The sequence below is a fragment of the Falco rusticolus genome, chromosome 5 (assembly GCF_015220075.1).
Source record: "Falco rusticolus isolate bFalRus1 chromosome 5, bFalRus1.pri, whole genome shotgun sequence".
Taxonomy (NCBI): domain Eukaryota; kingdom Metazoa; phylum Chordata; class Aves; order Falconiformes; family Falconidae; genus Falco; species Falco rusticolus.
In genome coordinates, this window is record NC_051191.1 from 27,960,617 (window position 1) to 27,988,391 (window position 27,775).

Here is a 27,775-nt window from a genome sequence, read left to right on the forward strand (position 1 = left end):
TTCTGATGCAAAGATGGGTACCAGTCTTCTCTTAGATGTAGTGCATCTGAGGTTACTGCTGCTGGAGGGCCCCTTTGAAGCATGTGGGACCTTGCATGATGGGGTATATGCCAGTGAAGTAGGAATGGTCCTGCCCAGGCAGATTGAGAAGGAGGTGGTTGGGTTAAGGACCCAAATCATCTCATGTCCTATTCCAGAGCTGTTCTTTAAGGGCAGCATTATGTTGCTTATCTGGGGAGAGGGTCTCCCTGCAAAGAAGAAAAAGTAACACCATGCCTTTCTCATTTTGTAAGGTTGAAATCAGCCTTCAAAGCAGTTTCCAACCAGGGATGAAGTTAGAAGTGGCCAACAAGAGCAATCCAGACACATACTGGGTGGCTACGATCATTACAACATGTGGACAGCTCTTACTGCTTCGTTACTGTGGCTATGGAGATGACCGCAGGGCAGATTTCTGGTGTGACGTGATGACAGCAGATCTTCACCCGGTTGGCTGGTGTACACAGAATAACAAGGTCCTGATGCCTCCAGATGGTGAGTTCTGTGTGTTTTGTTAGGGTCACGCTCTGGTATTGGGCTGGTGGTTAATCTCCAGACTTCTAGATGATCTGGGATGGGTACTCTAGATCCTCAGCTGGTGATGCAGACAGGGCCAGGTCCCCTGTCAATGGGTCATTCAATTTGTCAGCCTCTAGCAAAGGCATTTTGCCCTAGTTGGAGAAAACAGAAGGCACTTCTATAGGAAGCTGTCTTAACAAGGAAACTTACTGCTAAATTATAAAGCTGTTATTTTCAGTTAGGGGAGAAAAGTGTCCTATTCTTGTAGGAGGGAAGGAAGGATGGAATTCAGAATGAGAACAAACTAAAATAAGCAAGATCAGTTTGGGTGTAACCAAAACCAGAAGCTGGCTGTGCACTCAAGCGTTTTGCCCTGAAAGCTTAAAACCTTCCATTGCCAGATCCTTTCAGCTTTTAATTCCAGTGGTAGATACACATGGTTAAAGATAGCAAAATTTGATTGTCATAGGTTGGGGCACATCCTGATTGTCAGCTCTTAGGTGCAGAAAAGCTGAATGCAAGAGCTGTAGGTGACTGGGTGGCTCATGTGGAACAGTTTAATAATAATCGTAGTGTTTAAGAAAAATGGTGGTGGTTTTTTTTTGGCTGTGACACCAGCAGAACAGTTGTGCACCCTTACCACTGCGTAGCTCCAAGCAGAAGCATGCTTGTCATTGTTACTCATCCGTATTCCTGCCATATATCCCATTCATTCTGGAGCAAGGGAAGAAAAGATGAATATTTAGCCTCCAGCTTGTGCATGTCTGTAAGGAAAGTCTCACTTAAGGAAGCTGCTGCTGAAGTTGTTCTTTTGCTTTGTTACATGTGACCGTTAAGAACAGCGTGTGTGGCATGCGGTGTGCGGTTCCTCCTGGTGCAGGTGTTGCCTGACTTCCCATGGAAGCGAGCTGCAGGCTCGGTCTTTGAATAAGAGCTGACATTCCTGCTGTGCGTATGCTGAGCTCTGAGCTGGACTTCTCTTTTTGTTCTGGTCTGTGTATTTTGAATAAACAGAGGATTGATTGCTTAAAGAAAAAAGAAAAAAAGAAAAAGAAAAAAGGAAGTCTTGAAGACAAATACGGCTGAGAAACCTGTTGGCTTCACACTAGTAAATTGAGCTGATGTGAAAAGGGTTAGGTGTTTTATTTTACTGGTCTCTTAAACTACATTTTATTACGTGGATGATAATCAATGTTACCAGAAGAGTGTACAGTACTGTAAACTAAATCTCAGAATGTGAGGGTCAAGGGGTAAGAGATCTTATTGACTGTTGTAATAGAAAATAATGATTGTCTTATAACTGGAGGCAATTGCTTTTCATGGAAATGTTGGAATCTGCTCTTTGGTTTCTGGCTACTTCGTGTGAATTGGTTTGCTTGAACGACTGCAAATGTGCAGTGCATCATAGCTCCTTTCTCTGCTGGCTGGGTGATGTAACTCTATACCAGGGTCTTAAATTTGGGCAAGTGCCCTGTTTTGTTTGGGTTTTTTTCCCCACTCCCATTCTTAGTGAATAAACTCTACTGACTATGTCTTAGTATAGTTTTCAAAAAGGGTAAATTAGATGCATTGTAATTTCAAAAGAGATGTAGGCGTTTAAGGGCTTGAGTTCTGTTTTGGAACGAGGCAACTAAAATGCCTGGAGGATTGGAGCCTTCAGGACTTCTCCCACTTGGAAAAGAGAGAGGTCCTAAATATGCTCATGAACGGCAGAGCTCCTCTGGGTGCGCAGCCTCTGGTCAGAGGTGAGGCTTCCAAAAGATCGTAGCTCCCATTGGGACACCACAGGGTGGAAGCTGAATTTTCAGGAGCGCCCCTTGTCTTCCGTAGGGAGAATGGAGCTCTGACCAGCTTTTAGAAGTAGCTTGTGAGTGCTACACCTGCAGCATGCAGGTGTCTGGAGTTTGTCCTGTGCTTAATTGCTTTGCTGATGAGTGAATGTGTCTTAGCGAGCCAGACGTCACTGCAGTGCTCAGAGTGGTTTCTGGTGCAGCCTGCCGGATTGGATCTTGCCTTGGTAGAAGAGAAATGGACGTTCTCCATGAACTCCATGGAGGTTTTTACATCTTTAGCTTTGCCTGCTATTTTGTTGTCAGACCTTTGGAAGAAATGAAAGCTGGCTTCAAATCACATGGACCTGTTTTGTAAGGGCCTGATTCTGCACATCTTGGTTGCAGTGAGGATACCTGTTGGCAAGACATGCCAGTTATCTGTCACTAGGGTTTCATTTTCATCAGGGGCTGAAGGGTTTGGTTCGAAAGCATATCTGCCGAGAAGGACGTGTTGGACGGGCAAAGCACCAGCATCGGGACAGTGCTCTGTCTCTGCTTACGAATCAGATTGGACTGATCGGCATTCATCTTCTAAATGTGATGCCAGACAAGAACGGTACAGAGTGGTAGGACGAAGAATTTCATTAGAGGGGAGAGAGAAGTGAAAAAACGGGCCGGATCCGTTTAGCAAATCAATAGAGCTTGATTTAATGTTCAGCACACACGGAGCTTTTAAGGGGCAGCTGCCAAATAATTATTGTTTATGATCCCAATAGAAGGAAGTCATTTAATTTACAGACTGTTACATGATTATTTATTGGGTGACGTTAGTATTGCAGCATGGTGCCTGCGAGTATAGTGTCAAGCGGTGGTATGTCCTCCCATGACATTATGGCACAGCACACTGGAATAGGACTGCCCAAGCCAAATACTAGAGTTTGCAATAAAATGTCTTGCCTTACGAAAGCAGACGGTGTGAGTGTGTGTGTGTGCCTGTGAGCTTCACCCTCCAGCCCCTCCTTCCCTGCAGGAAATCAAAGGAGTAAAATTGTAGTTGCTTCAAGCTTTGCCATTAATTATATTTTTCTCATTACAAATCGGTGTGTAATTTGAATTGCAAACTCAACTATCCTGGCAGAATAGATCTGTTTACCATTCAAAGCAAAATGAAAATTATTTAAATTAGTTAATATAGAACTCATTTGAATGAATTGGATGTTTATTCATGAACTAGCTGAGGCAAGTGTGAAGCTGTCCTTATGGTCTGTAGCTTTGGCACTGATCAGCTCTAAAGTCACGTCCTGGGACAGAGATTTCTTTTTTATTGCATATTAACTGTGGTGTAGACCAGTGGGTAGCTACTGCCTGATGTTGCTGAGTGTGAAATTTTCATCCTTTCTGACGAGGCCCCACAGCAATTGTCATTCATAAGAGGAAGGACAACCTGCTTCAAAGTTCATTGACAGTGGCAAGGCTGTGGTGGAATAGCAGGCTTTGTTTTCTGCCCTGTAGGGGTGAGATGTAACAGACTTTCCATCAGTTAGTTAAAATCTCCCCATTATATTAGCATGCATGGAAATGGGGATGGCAGTTATCCCCTCCTGTGTCTTAGCCAAACAGTCTGCTCCTCCTCAACGCAGAGCCAATGCAGTTGTTTTTCAGTGTCCTCCATCCCTTGGGATGTTTTACCCACTGAGCATTAAAAATTTCAGTCTGACTAAACTTTCCCTTATTAGCAATTCCTTTAACTGTGAAAGGAAAAGAGGTCTCTTGCCTCCTTTAGCCTGTTATTTCCATGTGCTGTTTTCCTTTGTTGATGACAGTTGGGTTCATGAACACATTTACCATCGGGTGGAAGAGCGGCGTGGAGAACCTGACAAGCGTAGTAGCTAAATTATGCATTGTGAACCACGCGGAGAGCAGGAACGTTGTTTGATTGACACGCGGGTGTTTTTGTACAGATTGCAGATTTACAGCTGAGCCAACAGAGCTGAATCTTGCCTGGCACTATCTTAATGCATTCTGGGATGCGCTAAAGACACTGGACGACAAGATTATTGTGTACACTTGTAATTGCCGCGGTGGTTCTGCTTTAATGTTATTGACAGATGGAAATTCAAATAGGGCGTTTCTGTGTGCAGATCTGCGTGGTGAGCTTGAGTCTGCTTGCCATGTTAACCAGGAGACAGAGGAGACTGGAGATGTGAAGAAATACAGCAGGGAGAGAACCAGGTCTGTATTTTGATTTTACAATTAACTGGTGCAGACGGGGAAACCTCTGAACACCATCTATACCTGGATTTGGTGATCAAGATGATCAATCATACTGTGATCACGTGTAGGAAAGGGGCTTTTACTTCTTTGTTACACCAATATAAGAAGGATTAAAGCTCAAAAGCTTGATCTTGGGGTGAAATGAGTCCCTCTTGCATGGTGCTGAGCCTCATTGAGCTGCTTCATCAAATAAGCCATAAAGAGTGGTGGACCTAGAGCATTCTGCCTGCCCAGGCTTTCTGTGAAGGCCAACATCATCATTTGGTCATTATTTGAAATAGGTTTTCATGTGTCTGTCAAGTCAGGTAAACTGCTACCCTGGATCCAGCCCATAGGAGGGAAATTTCGCTCGGATTCCAAGGTCCAGCTCTGATTCTGGGCAGGATATGGGTGATAAAGGAGATAAAATGCATGCCACAGCAGATTGGGTTGCCTTCAAATGACAACTTGTTGCTTTTTTTTTTTTTTTTTTTAATATCGTTATCCAAATCTGTCATAGAGCCAGATCCTGCTCTTTGGGATCACTGGTAGAAGGGAGGGGAGAAGTGGATCTGGTTGGCCACGTCAAAACTTATGGCTGGAGGACTCACCGGGTTCTGCACAGTGAAAAGACAATCTGCTGTGTTGTGTTGCTGATCGGCGTGCAAGATGTCAGGTGGATGAACAGGTAGTCTGAAGAAATAACTTTGAGCCATTTTTTCCATTTTGCTGGTACTCGGGGGAAGTCGTCGATTGATGCAGTGGTTAGAACAGGTGCTGGGGCTGGGCTACAGCAGAAGGCAGTGGGTTGGAGAGCAAATGGGGCATGCGGGTTGTGAACAGGAGCAGTAAGGGGAGGTGGTGAGACAGGACCAAAGAGAAGAGCAAGCTCTGAGCAGTCTCTTTCTGCTCGAGGTGGGGGTTTGGCATTGTTCGAGACTGCCTGGGTGCACAGAAGGCTTTTTTTGAGGGGCTTTTTTTGAGGGTGGTGGAGATGCATGTGGTCCATACACTTGCCTTTCAGCATTGTTCTTGGGGATCATTTGTGTCTGCAAAGGTTGTCCACAGGTTCTTCCGAGAGTGGTACAGAGAATGTTTCTGAAATAGAGGAGGGCTTCCAGAGCTGCTCTCTAGAAAATGTGATCATGGATTATTTATTTATTTTTTTATCTATCTATTTATTTATTAACTGAAGCCAACTTTCCCCTGGTAATCTCATCCTAGAGGAAATAAAACTTAAACTATGCCTGCAGGTCTGCGATTACAGTGTAGGTAGAGGGATCAGATGGGCAGAGTGGACTTCTCCTTTTATCTTTGTGAGGAGCTGGCTTGCCTCAACCAATTTATCTGAGGTGAGTTTACTTTTCTGCTGCTATAATTGAGAGCAGATCTGGCCCTGGTTTAGCTCTTTCACTGAAGGCTCACCTGAAATATTACTTCCTAAAAGCTTGAGGCTGCAGAAGATCAGTAGGCATTCACTGAGCTTATGCTGTTTTACATCAGCTAAGAGCTGGGCCCTCAAGCCAAGTAAAATGAAACTCGGAAATCTTCTTTGGCAGGTTGTACTGTTAGAGACTGGATATTTCTAAAGTAGTATACTGAATTGTTTTTTTTTTTAATCTTCTTTGCCCAGTCGTTATCCTCTCATTCCATCAAAACCAAGTTTAGACTAATCTAATGTAAATAGATTGCAGGATTTCTTTGTTTTAAATACTGCAAATGACTCCTAGTACAGTGTTTTATGTGTGCTTTTCAAGTTGACTTTAGCAGACTATTAATTATGCAGGGGTGACGTTAGCATAAATAACTAGTCAGCAAATAAATGTCAATTAAATATTCTATTAGCATAGTAGGCAGCTTTATGCCTTGGCATAGAATATTTAGCAGATTATAGTTAACTAGCATATAAAAAATAGCATTTTGTTCTTTGCTCCCCTAATGATGGCAGAAGGGAGGAGAAGAGGGGAGGTAAAAATCATGCCAGCTTTTGCTGAAGAGCTGGGGGTGTTCGGGCTGAAATTCGCCCTGGAAGGAGCCACGTCAGTTGACTTTGGTGTCTCTTGGGAGCTTGCAGCAGCTGGAAATTGCTGGAGCATATTGTGGCTGGGCATCTCCTGGCCAACCCTACGTAGCCTCTTGCAGACTCACTCCCGAGAAGAACATTCTTTCATTACGGCACCCACGGTAGTTTTTCCTTCCCTTCCTTGACGTGACTCAGATCGCTTAGTCTAGGATGTGAAAATCCAAGAGTTTGCCCATTGCTGGTGTGGCATCAGGAATAATGTTTTCTTGGTAGGGAAAATGGTCTTTTCACTCTTGTGTGAGGCTGGAAATCTTTTGTATGTGCTGCTGGCTTTTGTTACTTTCAAAAGACTTAATATTGCCAAGTGAGCCCCTTTTGGGGTAAACTGAGTGTAGCAGGCCCCCACATGTCCTTTGGGAATATAAGTAACTGTTGAGCTACTGTGCAAATGTGGCACAGCCCGGTTGGTGGGACAGGCTCTGCAAGAAGTTTCAGTTGTAGACTTGGTCAGATCCGGAGTTTTTGAGCATCTCCAGGTCTGCAGGGCTTGAGGTCAACCTTTACTGGTTTGATTGTCCTTTTAATAATATTTTTCTGGTCTAGAGACATAGTCACAGAGAACTTTGCAGGGATGCTGTGCTGGCAGGTTTGTAAGGTGGGCTTGGGAGTAAGTGATTTATCCTGTGTTTGTGCTGTGGGCCTGAGATGGAGCAGCACTGTGCGGGTGGGAAATGGGGGGTGTGTGCTGCTCTGGCTTGAGCTGGGGCTGATGTGAACGACAGAGGCTATCGAGGGGAAAAATAAATGTTTGGTTAGACATAGGTCCTTTTGTTCAAGTTCTTTGGAAGTGTGGTGGAGGTGGTCCTTAGGGAACGTGCCTACCAAGAGGCTCCCAGCCTTGGCTCCGCCGTGACCCTGTGGTCTAGGTGCATGGCCATGGGGTACTGCTGGGCTCTCTGCTAAGGGCAGTGTTTCCCCTGGGGTGAAGCTTCATCATCTGAGGTCTCTCTTTGTACGTCTCTATTGAGTTTTTGGTGGAACTGACTTAGAAAAGGTGATTTCCCCCTTCACAATAACCATAAATGCGAAGCCTCTGCTTTGTTCTCAGTATTTTCCTTCAGAAAAAAAAGTTACTGTTTTTTCCCCTCAAAAATGTCTGGGCAGTTGTTTCTGGGATTAAATACCCCAAATGTTGCCTTGACTTGCAGCAGTGCCTTATGGGGTTCATATGTGGGTGCTGGTCCCTCCTTGCCCTTTTGTCTGGGTTTGACTTTTATCTCACAAGGGCATGGTCTCTCCATGTGGAGTCATCCTGAGATGCTTTCTGCTCGATGCCCCACGAGGTGCTCTGGTGCCTGGGGAACCCCAGGCCTTGCTGAGGATCAGGCATTTGAGAAACCAAAGCCATGCAAGATGTTTTAGGTTTCCAGTTAAAAAAAAAAAACAACAAAAGCCCAAAGCTTGCACATGAAGTACCCTCTGTTTATTAAAAGAAAGAAAAGAACACACTTTAATCAAAACCTAATTTTCCCTTAAGAAGCCATTTCAGCAGAAACATACCCAGCAAGGCTAGTTTCCAGGGACAACAACATCTGCTTATGTTGTATTTATATTTATTTATTTTCACAAACAAATGGAGTAAGGGAAACAGGAGCAGGCCTGACCAGACAGCCCATGGTTCAGTGAGGCAGAGATGCATGCGGTGGCTGTGGCCACCAAGGCTGCACAGGACCCTGCAGTGCACCTAAAGTGCCTGCTCAGCATTCGTTTTGTGGTGCTTTTTTTTATTGCTGAGGAAATTTGCTCAGATTATTTGGGGAAATCCCATTTGTCCTGCCCCCAGATTAGATTATCAGTGCAGCTTCTTAGGGAGGTGACAGTTTCATTGTTGCAGTTGTCCCTGCACAATCCTAATGCAAACGCTGAGTTTTGCACACTTATGGGTGGAAAGTACTTTCATTTATAAGTATAACCTATCCTCATTCCAGTACTGCACTGACTGAGTCAGTAAACCCAGTAAAACACTATTACGTGGTTTTACAGCTAACACTGAGGATAATATAGCACTGTTTACACTAGTGTGTTATTAACCCAACTTGGAGCATGGGTTTAATCTGCAGGTTGGCTGACAGCCAAGGAAGGGTTCAGGAAGGGGTTTTGCCGATGGAGTGAGGTTTGATAACAAATGACTTGAACATACCGGTACGAAATGAATGCGCTTTCTGACTGCTTTTCCTGTGCTTGGGTGGACTGTCTGTCCTGAATTTCATTTCTGTGTACGGCTACCGGTGCATGGTGCTTTCCTCTGTAAATGAATGATGTTGCCATTCCCATGGCAGGAACACTGTGAAGCATCAGGATGGTTTGCAGCACTGTTAATGGTCCCTTTTGGGTGGTACAGGGAGGGCTGAACTATTTTAACTACAGCTACTCTGTTAAGATTAAAACAGCAGCACCTTGTGTACAAGCAACAGTGGAGCTGAGGATCAGGTTTATTGCAATGAAAACTGGAAGCCTAAACCTTTTATAAACAGTCTGGAGGGGGGGATTGGCAAAGGGGTGGTGGGGAGAAAAGCAGTGATTTTCGTGGACTTTGACAAGTTATAAATATATCCTGAGTGAAACCAATAGTGTGGAGCTTTATGAAAGATTTAATGAATAAATATTTCATGCCCACATGGTGCTTCTTCAGTAACGTGTGCTGTCGGTAAAAAGCAATAAACAAAGAACCTCCTTCAGGGTTTGTTTGGGCTTTTAAATTAAAGTAATTTAATCAGCTTTTTCAGTCAAGCTTGATATTAGTTCATTTCTGTACACAGCACTGTACTCAGATCTGTTTGTTTTCTCCTGATACCTGTTCTCCTGCTTGGAAGATGCTTGAATATCAAAGAATGATTTGTTTCATCCTGCCCCTATGGTGTGCATCTGGGTTTTCAAGGCACAGTCTGACTTCCTCCTGTAGCTTGAGGAACCAGCCATTCTCCACCATCACAGCTGTAGGTGCTACGGGACCCCAGCTGCGGTTTCCATTATCCAGCAGGGAGGTTACTTAAGCACGTAGGTCATTGCTGAATGCAAGCAGGCAGGCATCTTTCGAGTTTTGGAAGCCTTCAGCACCCGGTTTGCTGCTGCTCTAAGGACAAGAACCAACCAAAAGTGCTCTGAAGTCTGGCTGCATGTGGGCGGTGAGGCTTGCACGCTTTTGCACTGGACTGCAGAGATAAGTGCAGGGCGACAGAAAAGCTCCTCAAGCTCAGGCAGTTGGCAAAGCTGGGGCTTGGTGTGCTCGTGCTGTTGCTTTATGGTTGACTGTCACAACAAATGGCCAGGAGGAGATCAGAAAATGTATTAGCTCTGTGCTCCATGTCTTTGCAGTACTTTAAAAAACATCCTCAAAGACCTGGTTTTCCCTTGGGAACAGCAGGACTGTAGCCAATTGATTATTTCACAGCTGGACCATGGAAGTGATGAGCAAATAAGACACAGTAGGGAGGTAAAAGCAAGATCAGAGGGGTAGAGCTAACTTTGGGAAAGCATTGGCAGGCAGGGCTGCTTAGTGAGCTGCGGAACTGCTCAGACTTGGACACTGATGCACCGTTGCATGGGGCAGTGGGGTTGGACACAGGTGCATGGAATGGGGTGTTTCTCAAGCTTCTTCTGCCCTGAAAAGGAGTAAAAGTGCTTCCCCCCCCCCCCCCTTCTTTTCACCACAACCACTGCTCTGCAACCACTTGTTTTTGTAGGGGGTGGCTTTGGGTGTTGAAATTTATCCCTCTTGGCTGGATGGAGTACGTCCTCCTGAGGTTTGTGCCACACTATGGGCAGTGACAAAAAAGAGGGGTTGTATTAGAAACTGAGGAAGCTTTGCTTGTCCAAACCCATGTAGAGCTATGTTTAATTTATTTTTCTAGTATTATCAGGCAATGTGTGAGATTGTGTCTGTGTAGATCAAAGCCCAACCCCTTTGCACAGCAGAAGGGTTCAACTTTGGCAAAGATTGATGGAGGAAAAACTCCTTGCAGTAGTGCTGAGGTACAATAATTGACTGATGAAGCCTGAAGTGTTGGCAGAACCAATTTCTGCTGCAGCTTCCAACCTCCTGCAAGGAAAGCACATTTCAGTGGGACTCAGGTGCCATTTAGGATACTTGGAGGGCTTAAGATGAGCCGTTGAGACCCCACAGCTTTGCCTTCTGCTGCTCGCAATTCTGGTCACCGTCTGCAGAATAACACTGCAGCTGCTGCTGTGACTAAACCATTGGTTTTGGACCTGACATTTAGTACAAGTTGTGCTGGAGGAACAAAGATACGGGAGGAAGAGTAATTGCAGCATGAGGCAGAGACTGTGAATGAGAAGTCATATTTCCAAGGAAATACTGCACGAAGAGGCTGTGAGCCTACATCAGGCTTTTCTGTGAGTAGAGATTTCCTTGTTCTTTAGCAGCAGGTGAAATGGAGTTGATTTTTGGAAGGTACCTTCAAGACCATTTTGGGTAAAATTTCACTTTGACGATTGTTGCAAAACCCCCCCTGCTATCCATGGCACAAACCAGCAAAATCCTCTTTCCAAGACATTTAAGTGCTGAGGGATGGAAAGATGTAAATTATTTTACAATTAAAGTCCTGATGAAGCTCCTAATAAAAAATGTGGTTGAAGAGACAGCAAGTTTGAGATGTACTGGCCCTGTTGCTCTGTGTTGAGCCACCATTTGACATCATCCAACTATTTGGTACAAACCATGTGAATACAGAACAGAATGCAGAATGGTTGAGAATCTATTCGCTGCCAAGCAGAAGACTTACAGGTATTTTTGTAGACGGTGCGTTGTCATTGACGAGATTATGTAGAATGTACGTTTTCTGGTTGTGTTTTCATCATAGTATCTTTTAGGTTGGAAAAGACCTTTAAGATCACTGAGTCCAACCGTTAACCTGGCACTGCCAAGCCCACCGCTAAACCAGGTCCCCAAGTGCCACATCTACAAGCCTTTCAAATACCTTCAGGGATGGTGACTCCACCACCTCCCTGGGCAGCCTGTTCCAATACTTGACCACCCTTTCTGTGAATAAATTTTTCCTCATATCCAATCTAAACCTCCCCTGGAGCAATTTGAAGCTGTTTTTTCTCATCCTATCGCTTGTCATCTGGGAGAAGACACCGACCCCCACCTTGCTGCAGCGTCCTTTCAGGTAGTTCTAGAGAGCGAGAAGGTCCCCCCTGAACTCCCTTTTCTCCAGGCTAAACATCCCCAGTTCCCCCAGATGCTCCTCAAGATATTCTGAAAAACATTAAATATTGCTCTTCATAGCAAAACCAGTGGAAGATGTAGTTTTTCACAGCTTTGAATGACAGAACTTTACTTGGTCCAGGTCTTCTGGGCTAAGCACTTGGCAGTGCATTGGAAACCAGACTTTTCAAACAAAATCTCACTCATGACCGTGGAGATCTCGATACCTTGATATCCAGCAGTGAATGGCCAGAGTTGTTATTCCATTGTCATCCCACCTCTCCTGGCACATGTGTTCTGAAGCTGTGGAGTTAAAAAGCCCAGAAACCATAGAAAAATGGGAGGATTGACCCCGAGAGCGTAACAGTGGATGCAAACCACTCTTTTGACATGGTCAACTTAACTAATATCTGGCTGAATGCGTTTCTTTTATACAGTTGTCTTTAAAAATCATTATTTTGAGAGATTTTGAAGTAGCCGTTCTTGGTAATTGCGTATAATTTCCCTTCCCCAGTCTCCTGTAATTTCCCCTGGAGGAGTTTTGGAATGGAAATGCCATCTCAACTGTAAGTCTAGGCCTAGGTAGTTAATGTGCTGATGTAATACGTAAAACATCAACAGCCTTAAATAATCACCGTTGGAGGCGTCTGTGGAGACTTAAAAGCCCCCTACCATTCATATTCTGAGTTAGAACTGTGGTTCTGGGTCTTTGTGTCAGAGGAGGAGGTGACTTTGTGCATTGCTGTAGGAGCTGGGAAGGTAAATAGCACAAGGGACTTGATGCAGAGCGTGCCAAAGTTGACGTACACATATCTTCAGTGGACCTTTTTTGATCAGGTTGAAAATTAAGTTATGTCTATTAGAGCTGAGCCAATGGAGGGTTTTTGGTGCTCTTTTAGGCCAAGGACAAGCCAACGTGTCTAGTCTCATGTCCTCAGCAGAGCGTTCCTTCAGATGCATCTAGGGGCACCTCAGATTTCGCTCGTGAGGAGCATGCATATAGCGAACTTGGGAGGCTGCTAGTGGCAGATGCAAGCACCAGCATGATCCCGAGCCAGCTGTGACTTGCACTTGATTTTTCCCTCATTACGCATGAAAATGTGGGCTCCCAGTCACCGTGGAAGGGACTTGCTTCCCGAAGCAGACCATATGCTCCTGGAGCCTGTGGAGGTAGCTGTTACACAGTGCAGAGACCTAAGTGATGCTCCTAGAAAGCATTTTCCAGATGACAATTAAAAATCAGTTCCTCTAACCCAGATTCCAAGTTCTGGGTCAATTCTGGCCCTTTCGCGTGACATAGGAATCAGAGCAAAAGCTTTCCAAAACAATTTGTTTCTATGTCTGTGTGTGCTCTCTCATTTCTATTTGGTTTTGGTCACAAAAGAAAAAAACAACAAGCAAATAAACTTAAGGACACGCTGAAACCCTTCCTGATTGATGGTTATTTTGTGTTGTGAGGCAGAGCATCCACCTCCTGCATTTGTAGCAAGAAAAGCTTCCTCCCCATACTGTCTGTGTTGGGAATGGATGAAGAAATGGCAGCATTTTCAGGTCACAGTGTAAAAATGCAGCTACTTCCTAAAGTGCTGGAGTTGATCTAGGAAATGTATCTAGGGAAAATTTTGCCAAACTCAAGAAACCATCCAGCTACGTATTATTCAAGTTTTACTGAAGAGGCTCTGCCATGAGGAGTATAGAGCCTAGGGAGGGGGAAATCCTCTAGCTCTTTCATGCTGAGCAGCCCTGTGAGGGTCACTGAGGAGTCCCTGGCCACGTGAGGCATCTACAGTCTGAGAATTTGACTACTGAAGCTATGTCTTCTATAGGTAGTCGTGCTTTGCTTCAAGCCATTTTGCTGTGGTCTTTGAACTTGCGGGGCTGGACATCAGTAGCTGCCTCCATTTGGAAGACCTGTTTCTGTAGAACATCTACAAAATTTATTTAGAAACAAAGAAGCCATACCAACTTGGAGGAAATACTGTGATGAAGATGAGACTAAGAGCTTGCAAACCAGCTGAATGAACCATGGCTTTGCACTAAGATTTGGGAGCCTTCAATTCAGAAGTGAAAGCATTTGAGTTCGTCAGAGCATTATCATCTCCAGTCCACATGTTCCAGAGTGATGGAGAAGCTGTAGTTTTAGAATTCAAAGGAGGTTTGGGAAAAGCTGCTGTCATTTCCAGTCCTGTAATACATTGTTATTCTCATTTCAGATGATGCCTTGCATAATGTTCCACGTTGATCTCTGATTCAGATCTAAACTCTTCAAAGTTTGGGGGATGTTTTTGATCCTGGGATTTATAGTTTGAGCCCTTTTCTAGTTTAAAGTGAGGAAAACACATGTTCAGCAAGCACCAAATGAGTCTTGATGGAGTATTTCTTTGATGGTGTTGTGATGATGATTATCTTGTGCATAGGATGTTAAGCACCTCATGGGGCATGTCTGTGCTCAGACTGTACCATTAATTTCGGGAAGGATGCATGATGAATGTTCATAAGGCCCTCCAGGTTCTTATTTGTGGTGCTTACCTCACACAGCTGAGAAGCTCCAAAGTGATTAAATAGGACTCGATCATTGGAAGCTGGCAATACAGTTCCGATTAATTGCAGGATGCCCTGCAAAATGCAAAATGAGTTTGGGTTTGTTTGTTTTTTTATAAAACACGTGTTTCTGCTTCGGGGGTGTTAGAAGGTGAAGTCACGATGGATGAGGCTTGTTGGCTGTTTCCATGAGAATCTGGGAGTGTGCTGGCTCACTCTTGGGTCGTGGGGATGATAAGGCTTCCAGTATTGTCCCGTGCTCTGGCCGTGAGCAGTGAGGTGTGGGGAGAACCATGGGCAAATCCTTACATCACACTTAGTGCATCCTGCTTTGCTGTTTGTTCCTTGCAGCACTGTTCCTCACTAGCTCGAGTGCTGTGGTACCAGCCTCCTGCCTGAGCCCTGCCAGAGTTTTCCCACAAGGCATCCATCTGCCTCTCATCTCTGAGGTGCATCTTTGCCCTTGCGTTGAGGGTCCAGGCTGAAACTAATAATGGCTTGCTTTTTCTTTCCAATCACAGCTTGTGCCTTCAAAAGTCGGCACGCAGTTTAAGACTGCCAGTCTGTGGCCATAGAGCCAGGGACATATTTCACCTGTATGTAGCCATAACACCTAATAACCTTGGATAATGTGAGGCTGGATGCTTACATTTTAGATAGGTTGTGTAGACTGAGGTGAAGCTAGACTTGCAGTGCCTGTGTAAAGGCAGAAAAAGTGAAAAAAGGTGCTTTTGGCTATTCTCTGGGTCTCATGCATATCCAGTGAGTTAGATAATAGAAAAAAAACTTTAAAACATCAACCAAAACTTCCATCCTTTTTTAAAAAAATATTTTAAAATATAGCTATAATGCTTTGAATAAAGCTAAAATAAATAGAGCTAAGAAAGAGTTGTCTTGGTTACTCTTCTGTAGTGTATTAAACAATACAATGCATGCAATAAACTGCAAGGATCATGCCTGCTAATTCTCATTTTCCTGTGGAAGATGGAAAATGAAAAAAAAAAAACAGCCCACCAAACCGAGTGGATTTTGTGGACATTGAGTCCCTCTGTATGTCTTCTGTGTTTTGATGCTTTTGTTCGTAGCAGATATTTGCTGTGGACTGCTGGCATTGCCACGGAAGGAAGGTAATTGTGCAGTGAACTGGTTTATGCTTTATGTAAGAGCATTGTGCTGCTGTAAATTTGTTGCATTTTACAGAGCTGTCTCCAAAGAATAGCCTTCAGAAAGCAGCCACGGGATTTAGAAGTGAGAAAAGGCACTTAGTATATGAGATAATTGGATGGAGTTTGGAGGTGTGAGGTCGGAACCTTAGGCACACGATTTATACTGCAATGACATCCCCTTCCAGAATGGCCCATAACTTTTAGGTGCTGTGATGCCGCAGAATCCATTTGGGGCTGGCCTGTGAGGTGCCAAAGAGATAGGGCATAAAGTGCCTCTCATGTCCATCTGCAAAGGTGAGCCAAGGGAAGAGTGTTTGGTGTTTGGATCAGGATCAGGTAACCTCCAGATCTCCTTTCCTCCACTAGCTCTGCTTTCTGGCATCAGAGAGAGCTGGCACAGTGCAGTGTTATGGGAAAGACCCCCCTGCTATTTGTAACAACTATTGGCATGGGCCAGCCCCTGCCTGACGGTGGTCAAAGGTACTAATTTAGGGTATAAACCAAGCTGATGGCTATATTGCAATAGTTCTGGCTGTAGGTATGAATGCTGACTTGGATGGGGATTTATCCAGGAATTGCTGCGTTTTGCTTTGTAGACATACCTTTTTTCCTCTTTCTACATTTCTCTTCTGGAACTAGTACACAGGGAGCATACGAAGTGCTACATGTGAGCTTTACCAGGCTGGCGATGAGCAAGCAGCACACATACACCCTCCCCAGTGGCTTTGGAACTTTAAAATCATGATTTTGCAAAGTGTCTGTACATCTCTGCCTGCCTGCGACAGCACATCTCGGTGCCTGCAAAGATGACTAAATGCTTTCTCGGCTTTCACCCGGAGAGGCTGCAGTTTGGAAGTAAAGAGCTGTGCAACTGCCTGCAAAGTGCAGTTTTGTGCTAGGAATGTGGGGTATGTACCTGTGCCTCATACAGGCGCACTCATAACCTGTCTCCTGAGGTCACACTCTGAGGTCTGTTGTCTGGGCTGCTTCTGAGCACTTTGGTTAGGATGCTGATTTTGCCTGGATAATGAAGGTCTGAAATTTTATTTATTTATTTATTTTAATCTCTATGGGATAAAAATGGATTTAGAAATTACAATCAAAATACCAGATCCCCCGCACCCCACCCCAGCCCTGATTGCTCCTGGACTGCTGATTTGACAAGGCGTTCATTAAGACTCCTGGGTCTAAAGATTGGGAGTTTGAGCTCTCATCGCACAAGATGTGTCTCTTCTGCACACTGAGCATGGCGCTTAATGCAAGCGGAGGAAAAAATAATCAAGGAATGTACGTGGAGGCTTGGGGTTAAGTGGCAAGAACTGCGGAGTTGGGATGCTCATTTTCACAGTGAGCCGTCACCCTAATGGACATTGATACTAATGATGGAGGAACCCCCATGGTTATATGGTTTGTTCAGAGCTTTCAAACGCTGGGCATTGCCTGGCTTTCAGAAATACCCTTCAGGATCTCTGTCTGTGTGTGTACATGTCTTGAGACCATTTCAGTCAGCCATTCCTGCTTAATTTCAAAGACTGTTGTTGATAAAATGAAATGTAGTTACCTTGTACCTAGAATGGAATTGGGCAAGGAGCAATGTTACTGCTACACGTAAAGAATTTCTGTTTAGGTAAGAGTGAAGGTAAGAAATTTTGGAGAAGCAGAAACCGCTGGCTCTGAGTGAAACACTGTGACCTTTGTAGTTATGCATCAGGTTTCCTCCTAATTTATTGCATCGGTAACCAAGAATAAAATCAGATGTTTTTTACCATGTTGGATACTATAGCAAGATCAGAATAATCAGCCGTCATTCATGCCTGGAGATACAAGAGAGCAGATAACTGACCTAATTAAAAACATTTGTGTCTGGAGGACCTTTTGCGTTCCCAAGTAAGTTGCCAGGCAGCTGCTCTTCTCAATCCGTGGTGCTGCAATGGGGATGTTTCTGTTGTTAGGTGCCTAGTCTGGATGATAAGGTTTCAGAATTGTGTTCCAGGTGAAATTAATGTAACAACACTTTAAAAAATAGAGTTGCACATAGTAATTGAATACCACCCTGTTGAGGCTGGATGGCCACAGGTGACATTTTGTTGCACTAAGGGACCAGGTGAATGGATCCGTTGCATCCCTGCAAGGCCAAGGGTGGGAAGCGGTGAATTCCCCTGACCTCTTACCATCTCCCACCTGTGTCTCACCTTCCCTCCTCCCCTGTGCCTGTACTCCCAAGGGAGAGCAGTGCTGCGTCTCGGTGGTCCCTGGCTGCACTGTGTTGCTTGAACTTGAGTGAAGTCTTCTTACAGCAAAGGGACATGATAAGTACAAACAGAGCTGATAAATTCGCTGCTGTTCTTTAGCTACATAATCTGATTGCAATTGATAGGTAATGCCACCAAGACAGAGCAAAGCTGCTTCTCATTATCAGTGCACCTCTCCTTTTTATCCCTTTGTTTTATTTTAAATAATCCGGTGCAAGTAGGGTATTGACTTTACCTGAAGGGAAGTAATTAATCACAGTACTTATGAGCAGATCATATACTGCAGCTTGCATGCAGGATGGGTAACTGAGGCTGGTGTACTCAGTCAGTTGAGGCAGATGGATGCAGGTTAGCGGTACATAGGTAACCATGCTGTTGGGATTTATTGGGCAAATTTCTCTTCTGATCTTGAGCAGTTTAACTTGCAAGGAGAAAGCCATAGCAGCAGGCGCTCTGGAAGAGTGTGCCTGTTTCCAGAATGTTGCGTTTGGGGTGAAGGCAGCTGAACCTACTGCGTGGAAGTGCCTCAGCAGCTGCTGGTGGTGACCCTCCTGCCAGTTATTTCTTGCTAGGCAAAGTGTCTTGCTAGGCTTCCTGAGTGGCAGTGGATTAACAGAGAGGATCGCTGCAACATCTTGCATCATTCATAAAACTAACCTCAGTGCAACAGTATCCATTCACCCTGTCCGCATGCTCTGATGCTTTTCTCCCACAGCATCCCACATCCGTGCCCTTTCCTCCTGCCACCTGTAGTTCCTACAGCTGCGTTGGAGACATAGCACAGGCCAGAGCAAGCTTCAAGAAATGAAAAGCAACTCCCAAACCACCTGCTGCTTTTTTTATTGTTAAAAAGATAACAGTTAATTAAGGACTGGAGAAACCCAAGAGGAACAGTGTGCATGTCTGTGAAGGGCTCAGAGGATGTTAACAAGTAATGTCTCCTGTGGACAGTGAGACATTTTTTTTGCACGTGAACTTGCCTGTTTTGACCTAGAGAGCATAAGTGGATCATTTCTGGAAACCTTGAATGGCAGCAGGAAGGATAACAGTTGCATTGCACTGAAACTGAGTATAGTTGCATAGAAAAAACTGTAAGGGAGAGAACCTAAAGCGTGTGCTCATGCCTTTCTTTGGGTTTTCTTCCCTTTACTTTTTCTAATCAATGGGTGCTCCTGTGTGCAGAATTGGGTATACAAGGATTAAAGTCTTTGCATTGGCCCTTTCTTAAGGCCATACAAAGTGCAGCATGGGTAGTCTTGTCTTCAAAATGGGATTGGAGTGTTTTGGGTAACCCAAAAAAACAAAGCACACCAAGTTATTTTGAAGACAATTAAAAATCATGAAGAATATTCTTATTATATGAAGCAACCCATGTGGGCTGAAGAAATAACATTAACTTGAAGTTTACACATTTTCTGTTTTGTTTAATAAAAATTACTAGATAATTAATAGTTATAAGAGCCAGTAGATCAATTGATAGCTTAAAGCAGCATCTTCTAACCGTGTACAAGGCTGACTCATTCTCCAGCAGATACCACGCTTCCTTCTAGCATCTGTTTACTAGCCTGTTTAAATTCATGAGTGGGACCACAGTGTACTGCTGACTCCAGGCGTGTATTTTGAGCACATGTATCCTTTGATGGACAGTTGCTTATAACTTCTGGTTTCCATGAAAATCCCCTGTTTATAATATTTTCTTTGAAGGCTTTCCCTGTTTAAGACAGGTGTATATAAGGTGATGCCTGAGCTCTGAAGTTGTTATCTCTTGATAGTTATGGCTGCATCATTAAGAAGCCAGATCAACAGCTTTTGATGCACTTTTTTTTTTTTCCCCCTTTTTTCTTTTTTGGAATGCATTTTTGTTATTTTGTGTTCTGATTCAAACTGCAGAACTCTGCTGGTGTGAGAAGATTGTTTGAAGTTTTAACTAAGAAAGTTGTTTAAAGATGTCTCCAGCTCTATTTGGCATTTTCCAGGGAGCCCACAAAAAAACCCAAACCAAACAGTCATTTTTATAGAAAATGCCATTGAATCACTGATCACTAGCTTTTTAAAAAAGTATTTTTTTATTTACTTTATTTCGGAAATGACTAACAGGGGATCTGGCTTGGTGGGATGTGCAACAGACGATGTTCCCTGCCCTGAAAGACTTGGGGAGGGTTCAAAAACAGCGCAGAGGCAGCTGGAGCCTTTTGCTTAGGGACACGGGAGCACGGACAGCACTGGCACCCCCCTGCTGTTTTCACATCCAGTGTGGTTCACAAGGATGTATATAGTTCAGCAAGCCAAATGAAAGTGTTTGGATTCAACTGTTTTCTGTCAAAATGCTGTTTTATCAAAATGGAAATATTTTGTGAGAACATGTCAGTTTTGACAAATTGTTTTGATGGGTGAAGTCTAAACAAATTGTTTTAGCATTCTATGTTACTGTGATATAAAGACATCTCATTTTGACTCTACCATTTAGGCCTTTATAACATAGTTGTAACATTTATACGTTAAGACTTTTTGTATAAATATTGCATCAAATGTGTGACAACTTTAACATTAAGGAAAAATTTCAATATTATAAGGTTTGTATGTTTTTGTAATATGCTATTTACCTTTTCAAAACCTCCATGTTTTATCACAGAATCACAGCATCACAGAATGGTTTGGGTTGGAAGGGACCTTAAAGACCATCCAGTCCCACCCTCCCGCCACAGGCAAGGACACCTCCCACCAGCCCAGGTTGCTCCCAGCCCCGTCCAGCCTGGCCTTGAGCCCTGCCAGGGATGGGGCACCCACAGCTGCTCTGGGCAGCCTCTGCCAGCGCCTCGCCGCCCTCACAGGGAAGAATTTCTTCCTAATATCCAGTCTAGGTCTACCCTCTTTCAGTTTAAAGCCCTTCCCCCTTGTCCTATCGCTACGTGCCCTTGTACAAAGCCCCTCTCCAGCTTTCTTGTCGGCCCCTTCAGGTACTGGCAGGTGCTCTAAGGTCTCCCCGGAGCCTTCTCTTCTCCAGGCTGAACAGCCCCAATTCCCTCAGCCTGTCTTCATAGGAGAGGTGCTCCAGCCCTCGGATCATCTCTGTGGCCTCCTCGGGACTTGCTCCAACAAGTCCGTGTCCTTCTTACATTGGGGGTCCCAGAACTGAATGCATACCCCAGGTGGGGTCTCATTGTCCTTCTTAAAAGAGCCTGTATCCTTCCATTCCAACACTCCAATCAGAGGAGCCATCCTACCACGTCTTAGTGATGCCAGTAAGGTCTGTTGCTGGCACTGGGATCAAACTGGTAGGAGTGGGATGGATTGAGGTTCCACTCCCCTGGCAATTTTAGGTTAGTGTATCTTAAATCTGTAATACCTATATATAAACTTTTGAACATCCTGAATTACTTATTTAGAAGATTTATTTTTTAGGAGATCTTGATATTTTAATTTATTTCATAATGGACTGACAAGAATTGTCCAGGTACTGTCCGGCTATAATTCTTCGTTTTAATTGTTTTGTTCATTCCAGGCCTAGGAAGGAGTTAATTTTTTAATAATAAGAATAGTTGCCACAATGAGAGCATTGTCACTTAGCAGATTTATCCCAAAGATTTTTAACCCATTTTATAAAGCTTTTGAAGATGCTGTTCTTCACATATGAGAAAATTGAAACACTATTGTTTACAGAGGTTGATGGGGTCCAGAGGGAATTCTCCAGTAGAGGTGTTGACAGGTTGCTGATGATCTGGTGTTATTCATAAAAACCCAACATGAAAACCATTTTTTTTAAATGTATGGACAAAAATGAGCATAATTTGATATTATTACTTGTCTTTGGCCTTGTTACTGTGGCAGCAGCTCAGGTCCACTCAGGGCCAGGGTTAGGTTGTCCTCATGCCTGCAAGCTCATACTCAATGTGCTCAAACAGTAGGTAGATAGATGGGCATAGGCATTCAGTCATGCATTATGTATTATTTTGTATTATTATGCGTTATTTTGAAGTAATGGCACACTTGCTCGATGGTCCCTGGTGGCTGGAAGCATGGTTTTGTTATGCATTTCCTCGTGGCTGGGGAGGGCAAGGATATCCATGAGGTGTGAAAGGCGTTTCCAAGGAGTAGCTTATTTGGGTGCTGTAAGCCAGTAAGGTATTGTGTTATTTGTTCATTTTACTGAATGCAGCAGTTCAGATTCCTGAGTCTTGCTCTAGTCAGTGCAGTGAGTGGTTTGGGGAAAAACCACCAGTCATAAAAAAGCAGAAAATACCATGCATGTTCCTTCCCTTGTTTTCTAAGTCTTTCAGATTTCAAGGTTTTTCCGGGGCTTTGCAGTGTATGTTTTTCCAAATTAAAAAAAAAAAAAAAAAAAAAAAAAAAGAAAAGAAAAAGAAAGAAAAGAGAATAAGGGTTTTTATATAAACCCGTGGCCTGGGAGAAGTGGCTTTAAGAAAAACAGCAACTGCTAGGAGGCTAGATAAAATCCTGAGTTGGTAATGCGATAATAGTATCTCATATTCATTGAATGGAGTGCCTGTGACTCAGTGCTTTCATGGGACTGTAAATGTTCTTTTAATCTCTTATTTCTCTAGAGAGGCAGATAAATCTGAACCCATTATAAGCTGTGGCTGAGGCAGGGCACTGAGATTTACAGGGCACCAGGAGTGAAGCCGCTGTCCTGGCTCTCAGGCAGGAGGTTAGTGGGGTTACAGGGGATGCGGTGATGCAGGGTGTGCAGCGCTCTGGGCTCTTCAGCCACTCTTTGCGTAGCTTTCATGGTCAGCATGCACTGCGCAAGGGGAAAGGGCTGTTTTTGAGGAGCTGGTGCTGAAAACCTGGTGCACAGTGAGTGGTGCTAACAGTACTCTGCACATCAGCCACTGAGCAGGTTACAGCAGTCCCTGGTCCTCAGCTGCTGCCGCGGTGCCGAGGTTTGGCGCAGTCAGATCCAGCCACAGCCTGGAGTGGTTTGCTTGGGAAGATGAGATGAATGGGTAAAAGTGTGAAAATGGCAGGGAGTCAAAAAGGGAGAGAGGAGTTGGAGTCAGAGAGGTTGGGAGCAGGGTGAATTCAGTAGGGAAATAAGTGGGAAGAATTATTATTGTTGGAGGCATGTCAGGTGTGATCTGTTTTTTGATGGAGTTGAGCCCTCTGGAAGGGGAACACAGTTTTAGAACCTGTACCGTGACTTCTGTGGAAATAAAGAGAGTCTTAATGTGGAAGGGGTTCTTTTTCCTTCTACTTTAAGAACCTGGTGTAATATCTGCCAAGCTGGAAGATGGTCTCTGAAATGAGTATTTTTTGCTGGAGGAGGCAGGAGGGCTTTGCATTCTCCTGTGGGAGACTGTAGCAGAGCAGGGATTCCTGGTTTTTACTTTTGCAGGTGTGGATAATTTCACTGACCTCTGTTAGGAGGAGGCAAAGTCTGGGCTCAGGCTCAACCAGCCCAGCCTGGTGCTGAGTCTGGGAATTGCTGCACTGCTACGACAGCTCCTTGGGAACTGGGGAGAGCTATGTGGGATCTTTCTCAGGTCTTTCTGTAGTGATACAGAGCCAGATGAATTTTCCTCTCTGTGCAGTTAGTCCTGTATGAGTGCAGTCTGGAGCAGAGCTGTTGGCTCTGCTATGGATATACCTTGGACCAGCACCGTGCAGATCTGGCCTCTGTTTTGGGCTGCTTTGCTCTAAGGCAGGTGGTTCTGTGGCATTTTTATGGTAGGAAGATGCTTTAAAGCCTTTGGCCTTGGAGCTGCAGAGGTGTGAAACAACCACCCATGCGGGCTCCAAGAGGAGCTGAACTCGATCCAAGGGAAACAGGCACATCTGCGTACAAAAGCTGCAGCTCCAAACAGGGCTGTGGTGCTGCTTGCTAAACCTGGAAAGAAAAGCAGTTGCGGGAGCCCTGGCGTTTCATGAGCCTCGCTCTGTGCAATGCATGCCTTGTATTTGGGCTGTGCTGTGTCTAATCTCGTGCAAGCTCTGACCGATGCTTTTTCCCTGGTGGGAGTATTGCTAATACCTGTCTCCTCTCTGGATAATCTAGTGTTTAATCGTTCAGTTCAGCTCACACTGTAGCCTTTGCATCAGTGGGTCACTAAACTGAGTCCTTTTTTCTGCTACCGTGCCTCTGCTTCTCTTGAATCATTTTCTCTCACTATGATAAATTTGATGGCGGGTGGCCCCCAGGGTCTCAGACCATTGCACAACCTCATAACGGTCACTGTGGTGCACATGTGCAGGATGATGGCACTGGCACTAAGATGGGTGTGCTGCTCACAGCAATATTGGGACTCTTGGTCAAGCTCTGTCCTTGTAGAGCATCACAGCCTCGTGCTCCAGAGGACCACTCCGTGTGATTGTGTTACTGTTGTCTTGGTCAAGCAAGCCATCACTGCTTAGGATATAATTTCCAAAGTGGCCTTGATGTAACAGGAATATCTCAAATGCTTTCTTGTCATTTGGCCAGTTTGGAGCCCCACGGTGGGGTGGGTGACAGTCCCTTGCCAAGGTGCCACCTTAATGAGCTGTGCCTGGTGAGGGAAGCGGTGGGCATGCAAAGGGACAGGTGGCTTTTGATACTGACCCCTGTGTAGAGGGGATTTTGGGCACTGGTAAAAGTCTTCCAGTTTTGTCAGAGGGATATTTCATCCTATGCCACCTAGGCAGAAGTACCAGGGACTTTTTACTGTGAAGACTTTTGATCACCTTTTGGGTCTGTGCAGCTCAGTAGGAGCTAGGGTGGTGTGAATTAGGGTGACATTAATTGTGTGTTGGTAAATGACTGCTTGTGCCTATCACACTTTGTGGTTGGAGGGGGCTCATCAGGCTATTTCAGTGTGAAGGTTTGAAGGACACATTTTGTCCTCTGTGGCTTCTGGCTTTTGTAGGATGACCTACTTCCCTGCATGAAGTGGTTCTTTTTGAAAGGATTTAATGAGGAGGGTTTCTTTTGCTTGATTTCCTTGTGTTTCCCCTGTCTCCCACAGCACCGCAGGCATAAACTGAGGTTCTGGAGGTGCATTCAGCTTGACAGGTTCTGGGTCAAGGGGGTTTACAGAGGTCTTCTGGGAAGATGAATCCATTGAAAGGTAGAGAAAACATGGATATCTGAGCCTGATGGACCACTCCTGACTCACAGACATTACTTAAGGAAGGAAAAACTGTTTTGAAAGTAGCAGTACTAGTGGGGCTTTGGTCCCGGTGGGACAGGATCCTTGGTTCTGCCCACTTTCCCATCCTGCCGGTTGGCCAGCCAGCTACAATTGGGATCCAAAAGCAGAGTTCTTGCAGCTTGCCTGCAGTAGCGGAGGTTCAGTTGGGTCTTTTCCTGTGTTTAACAAGTGAAAATGTGAGTTAGTGATTGAAAAGCAGTGGTTCAGTTCACAGGTGCTGAGTCTGATATGCCAGAGAAGCACCAGCATTTCTTGAGATGGATGCTCAGGTTGGGCACCCATGCATTACACTGCTAGCTCTTCTCATTTACCCAGCAGATTTTCCTTTGTTTGAATATTCTTGTTTAACATTTTGTCTGGTCCTCAGAGGCTTTTGCAGATACCATGGAGGTTCAGATTCACTTCATTACTACAAAAAATTAGTATTTACATTGTAATAACTTGAACGGTAGTACTGAGAATGATGGTGCTCTGTAGGCACTGAAGAAGGTGCAAATCCTCATTCCTAAAATTTCCAGCGCAGTCTATACTCTCTCAGACATTTTCAGAGTCCCTTTTTCTACACTGCAAAAGAATAAAGTAAGACACTGTATTTGTGTGGGGAGGATGGCTCTGAGACAGCTCAGAATCTGTGAGTAGTTTGTTTTGTCAGCTGAGTCCATGTAGTTTGAAAACAAAGGTTACCTTGGCACTTTTGGACTTTGGAAGCCTGTAATCCAGATTTGAATGTGGAGAGGGACACTCTCTTGTCTAGGTGTCAAAAAGCTGTGAGGTGCAAGTCATCTAAAAAGGGATTTTTGCTTTTGAGAGGCCTTAGAAGGTGTACTGAGTGACAGACAGCATGATCTGCGAATCGGGCACCGTTAAGACATCTCAAATAGGGCATCTGGAAATGAAAGCCCCTAAAATCTGTTGTCAACTTTGAAAATTCTATTTCCCCCACCCCCGCCCCCCACCCCCCTGCCAGCTCTGAAAGTTCGATTCGTGTTCTTTTTATCACATTTGTCATTCCTGAGTAATGAAGCTCTGGCATTCAAAAATGTGGCTGACAACTTTGTGGGTATGAGCCAGAATGAAGTTCAACTTGCACCTTTCTTGGATGCACCCAGTGCTGTTCACAGCAAGAGGCAGAAGTCTGAGCTAGAGGGACTCCATTCTCATTCATTACGGCAATTACTGTCTTCTCACTGATGCCAAAATTAAGCTTGTTTGCTTTATCCTAATGTAGGTGGACAGGAACTGATGAGGTATACGCAACAGGAATGTTGAGAGAGAAAGTGCCATGTATAAACCATTTCTTCTCAGGCTGTTCCTTCATCTTAAATAATGTGAAGGTCATAAATCTCCTGGCAATCATGCAAAATCAGTGCTGTGAAAGACTTAGAATGGTTCCAGGCAAGTTCGAGTATTATTTTATAGAGGCTCAAGTCCAGCACTTCAAGGTTTGCTAATTTTAAATACATTTAAATGCACTTTTAAAGTCATTTAGGTCTATAATTTGAATGTATAGTTCAGGTGACTTTGGTGGAACTGACTTTTGGGGAAGGAGCACAACTCGGAAATGGGGTCTGCTACGGGTGAGGTCTGCTGGGCATGGTTCCTGTCTTTGTCTGTGGCCAACTGCATTGGTATTTGGATTGCATAAGGTATTTAGGATATAAATTGTGTACGGGCCAGAGTCCAAGTGTGCCAAACACCTATGCTGGATGGAAGCCCAACCCATGAGCATGCTGTGCCAGGTTTTGTGGCAGTGTCATGTAACTGTCCTTGGACAAACCCAATGCTCCATCTTTGCATTTCTTTAATACAGTGTTTGGCAGCAGATGGCTTGAGGATGCATTCTGAGGAGGCTGAGGTTTGGTCTCCTTGGCCGGAGGTAATGGTGGCAATATTTGTGCCCACAGTGCTGTTTGCAACTGCACCCAGAAGTCCTCCTGCTCTAACCACTGAGGCTCTTTAACACTCAGAGGCCCAAAACCTCAGGTTCTGCATGGCCTGGGCAGTGCAGTAGCTGACACCCGCCACTGGGAAAGACTGGGAAGTCAGTCACCGAGCTTTTAAAACACTTAGAAATCTCACCCTGATGTGTGTACAAATGTGAAGTGCTTCAGACTGGGTTGCTCTTGGTTGACTAATGTGGTATTTCCCTGAAGTGTGGAGCAAAGGACTCTGCTTCTTTTGGGCAGACCATGAGGGCTGCTATCATTTAATTATATTCTGGACCTGTGCTGGTTAATTACAGCCCTTCCTGGGCTCCCCGATGGGGTAGCGGTCTTTAAACCATGCATCCACTTGTTGGTTCAGAAGAGATGTTTTGATTTTTAAATCCTTGTGATTTTTCTCTTCTGTAGGTGTTGCTGTGTTAGCAACATAGCTCTATCACTGTTGGTTATCTCACACGTAAGTAAGATTTTAGGGGAGAGAAAAATGTTTCTGATGCAATTTAATTCCCATTTACGGGCAGGTGGAATGAAAAGTCTGGTTTCTGGGTTTCCAGTGGCAGATGTACAATGCATTGGAAGAGGCATCTGTATCTCTGAAGCTGAGATTTGCTGAATTGCCTTTTGGTGCCCAGCTTTTACTGATTTCAACAAGAATTGAATCTGAGTTTCAATCCCAGAGGCTACATTTACGTATTTCAGTTCGTATCTTATGAAACCATGGATATGGATCCTAAAGTGACACAGGCTTACAGTGTTTAGCTCAGAAATTACTCGAATTCTTTTTGAAATGAAGTGGGAGATCCTGATGAATACTTTCAAGACTTTCTTCTTCTTGGCAGCTGATAAACCATGTTCTCAGGGCTGATTTTTCTGCTCTGTGGGGGGAAGGCACCTGGAG

General features: G+C 44.5%; 1 protein-coding gene across 1 annotated transcript in view; it reads left to right on the forward strand.

Moving 5' to 3' along the window:
• Positions 1 to 27,775, forward strand: part of SFMBT2 (Scm like with four mbt domains 2) — a 122,604-nt gene that overhangs the window by 23,567 nt on the left and 71,262 nt on the right. Inside the window, exon 4 of the mRNA XM_037389468.1 lies at positions 294 to 534. Within this exon, the coding sequence (XP_037245365.1) occupies positions 294 to 534 (241 nt within the window). The remainder of the gene's footprint in view (positions 1 to 293; positions 535 to 27,775) is intronic.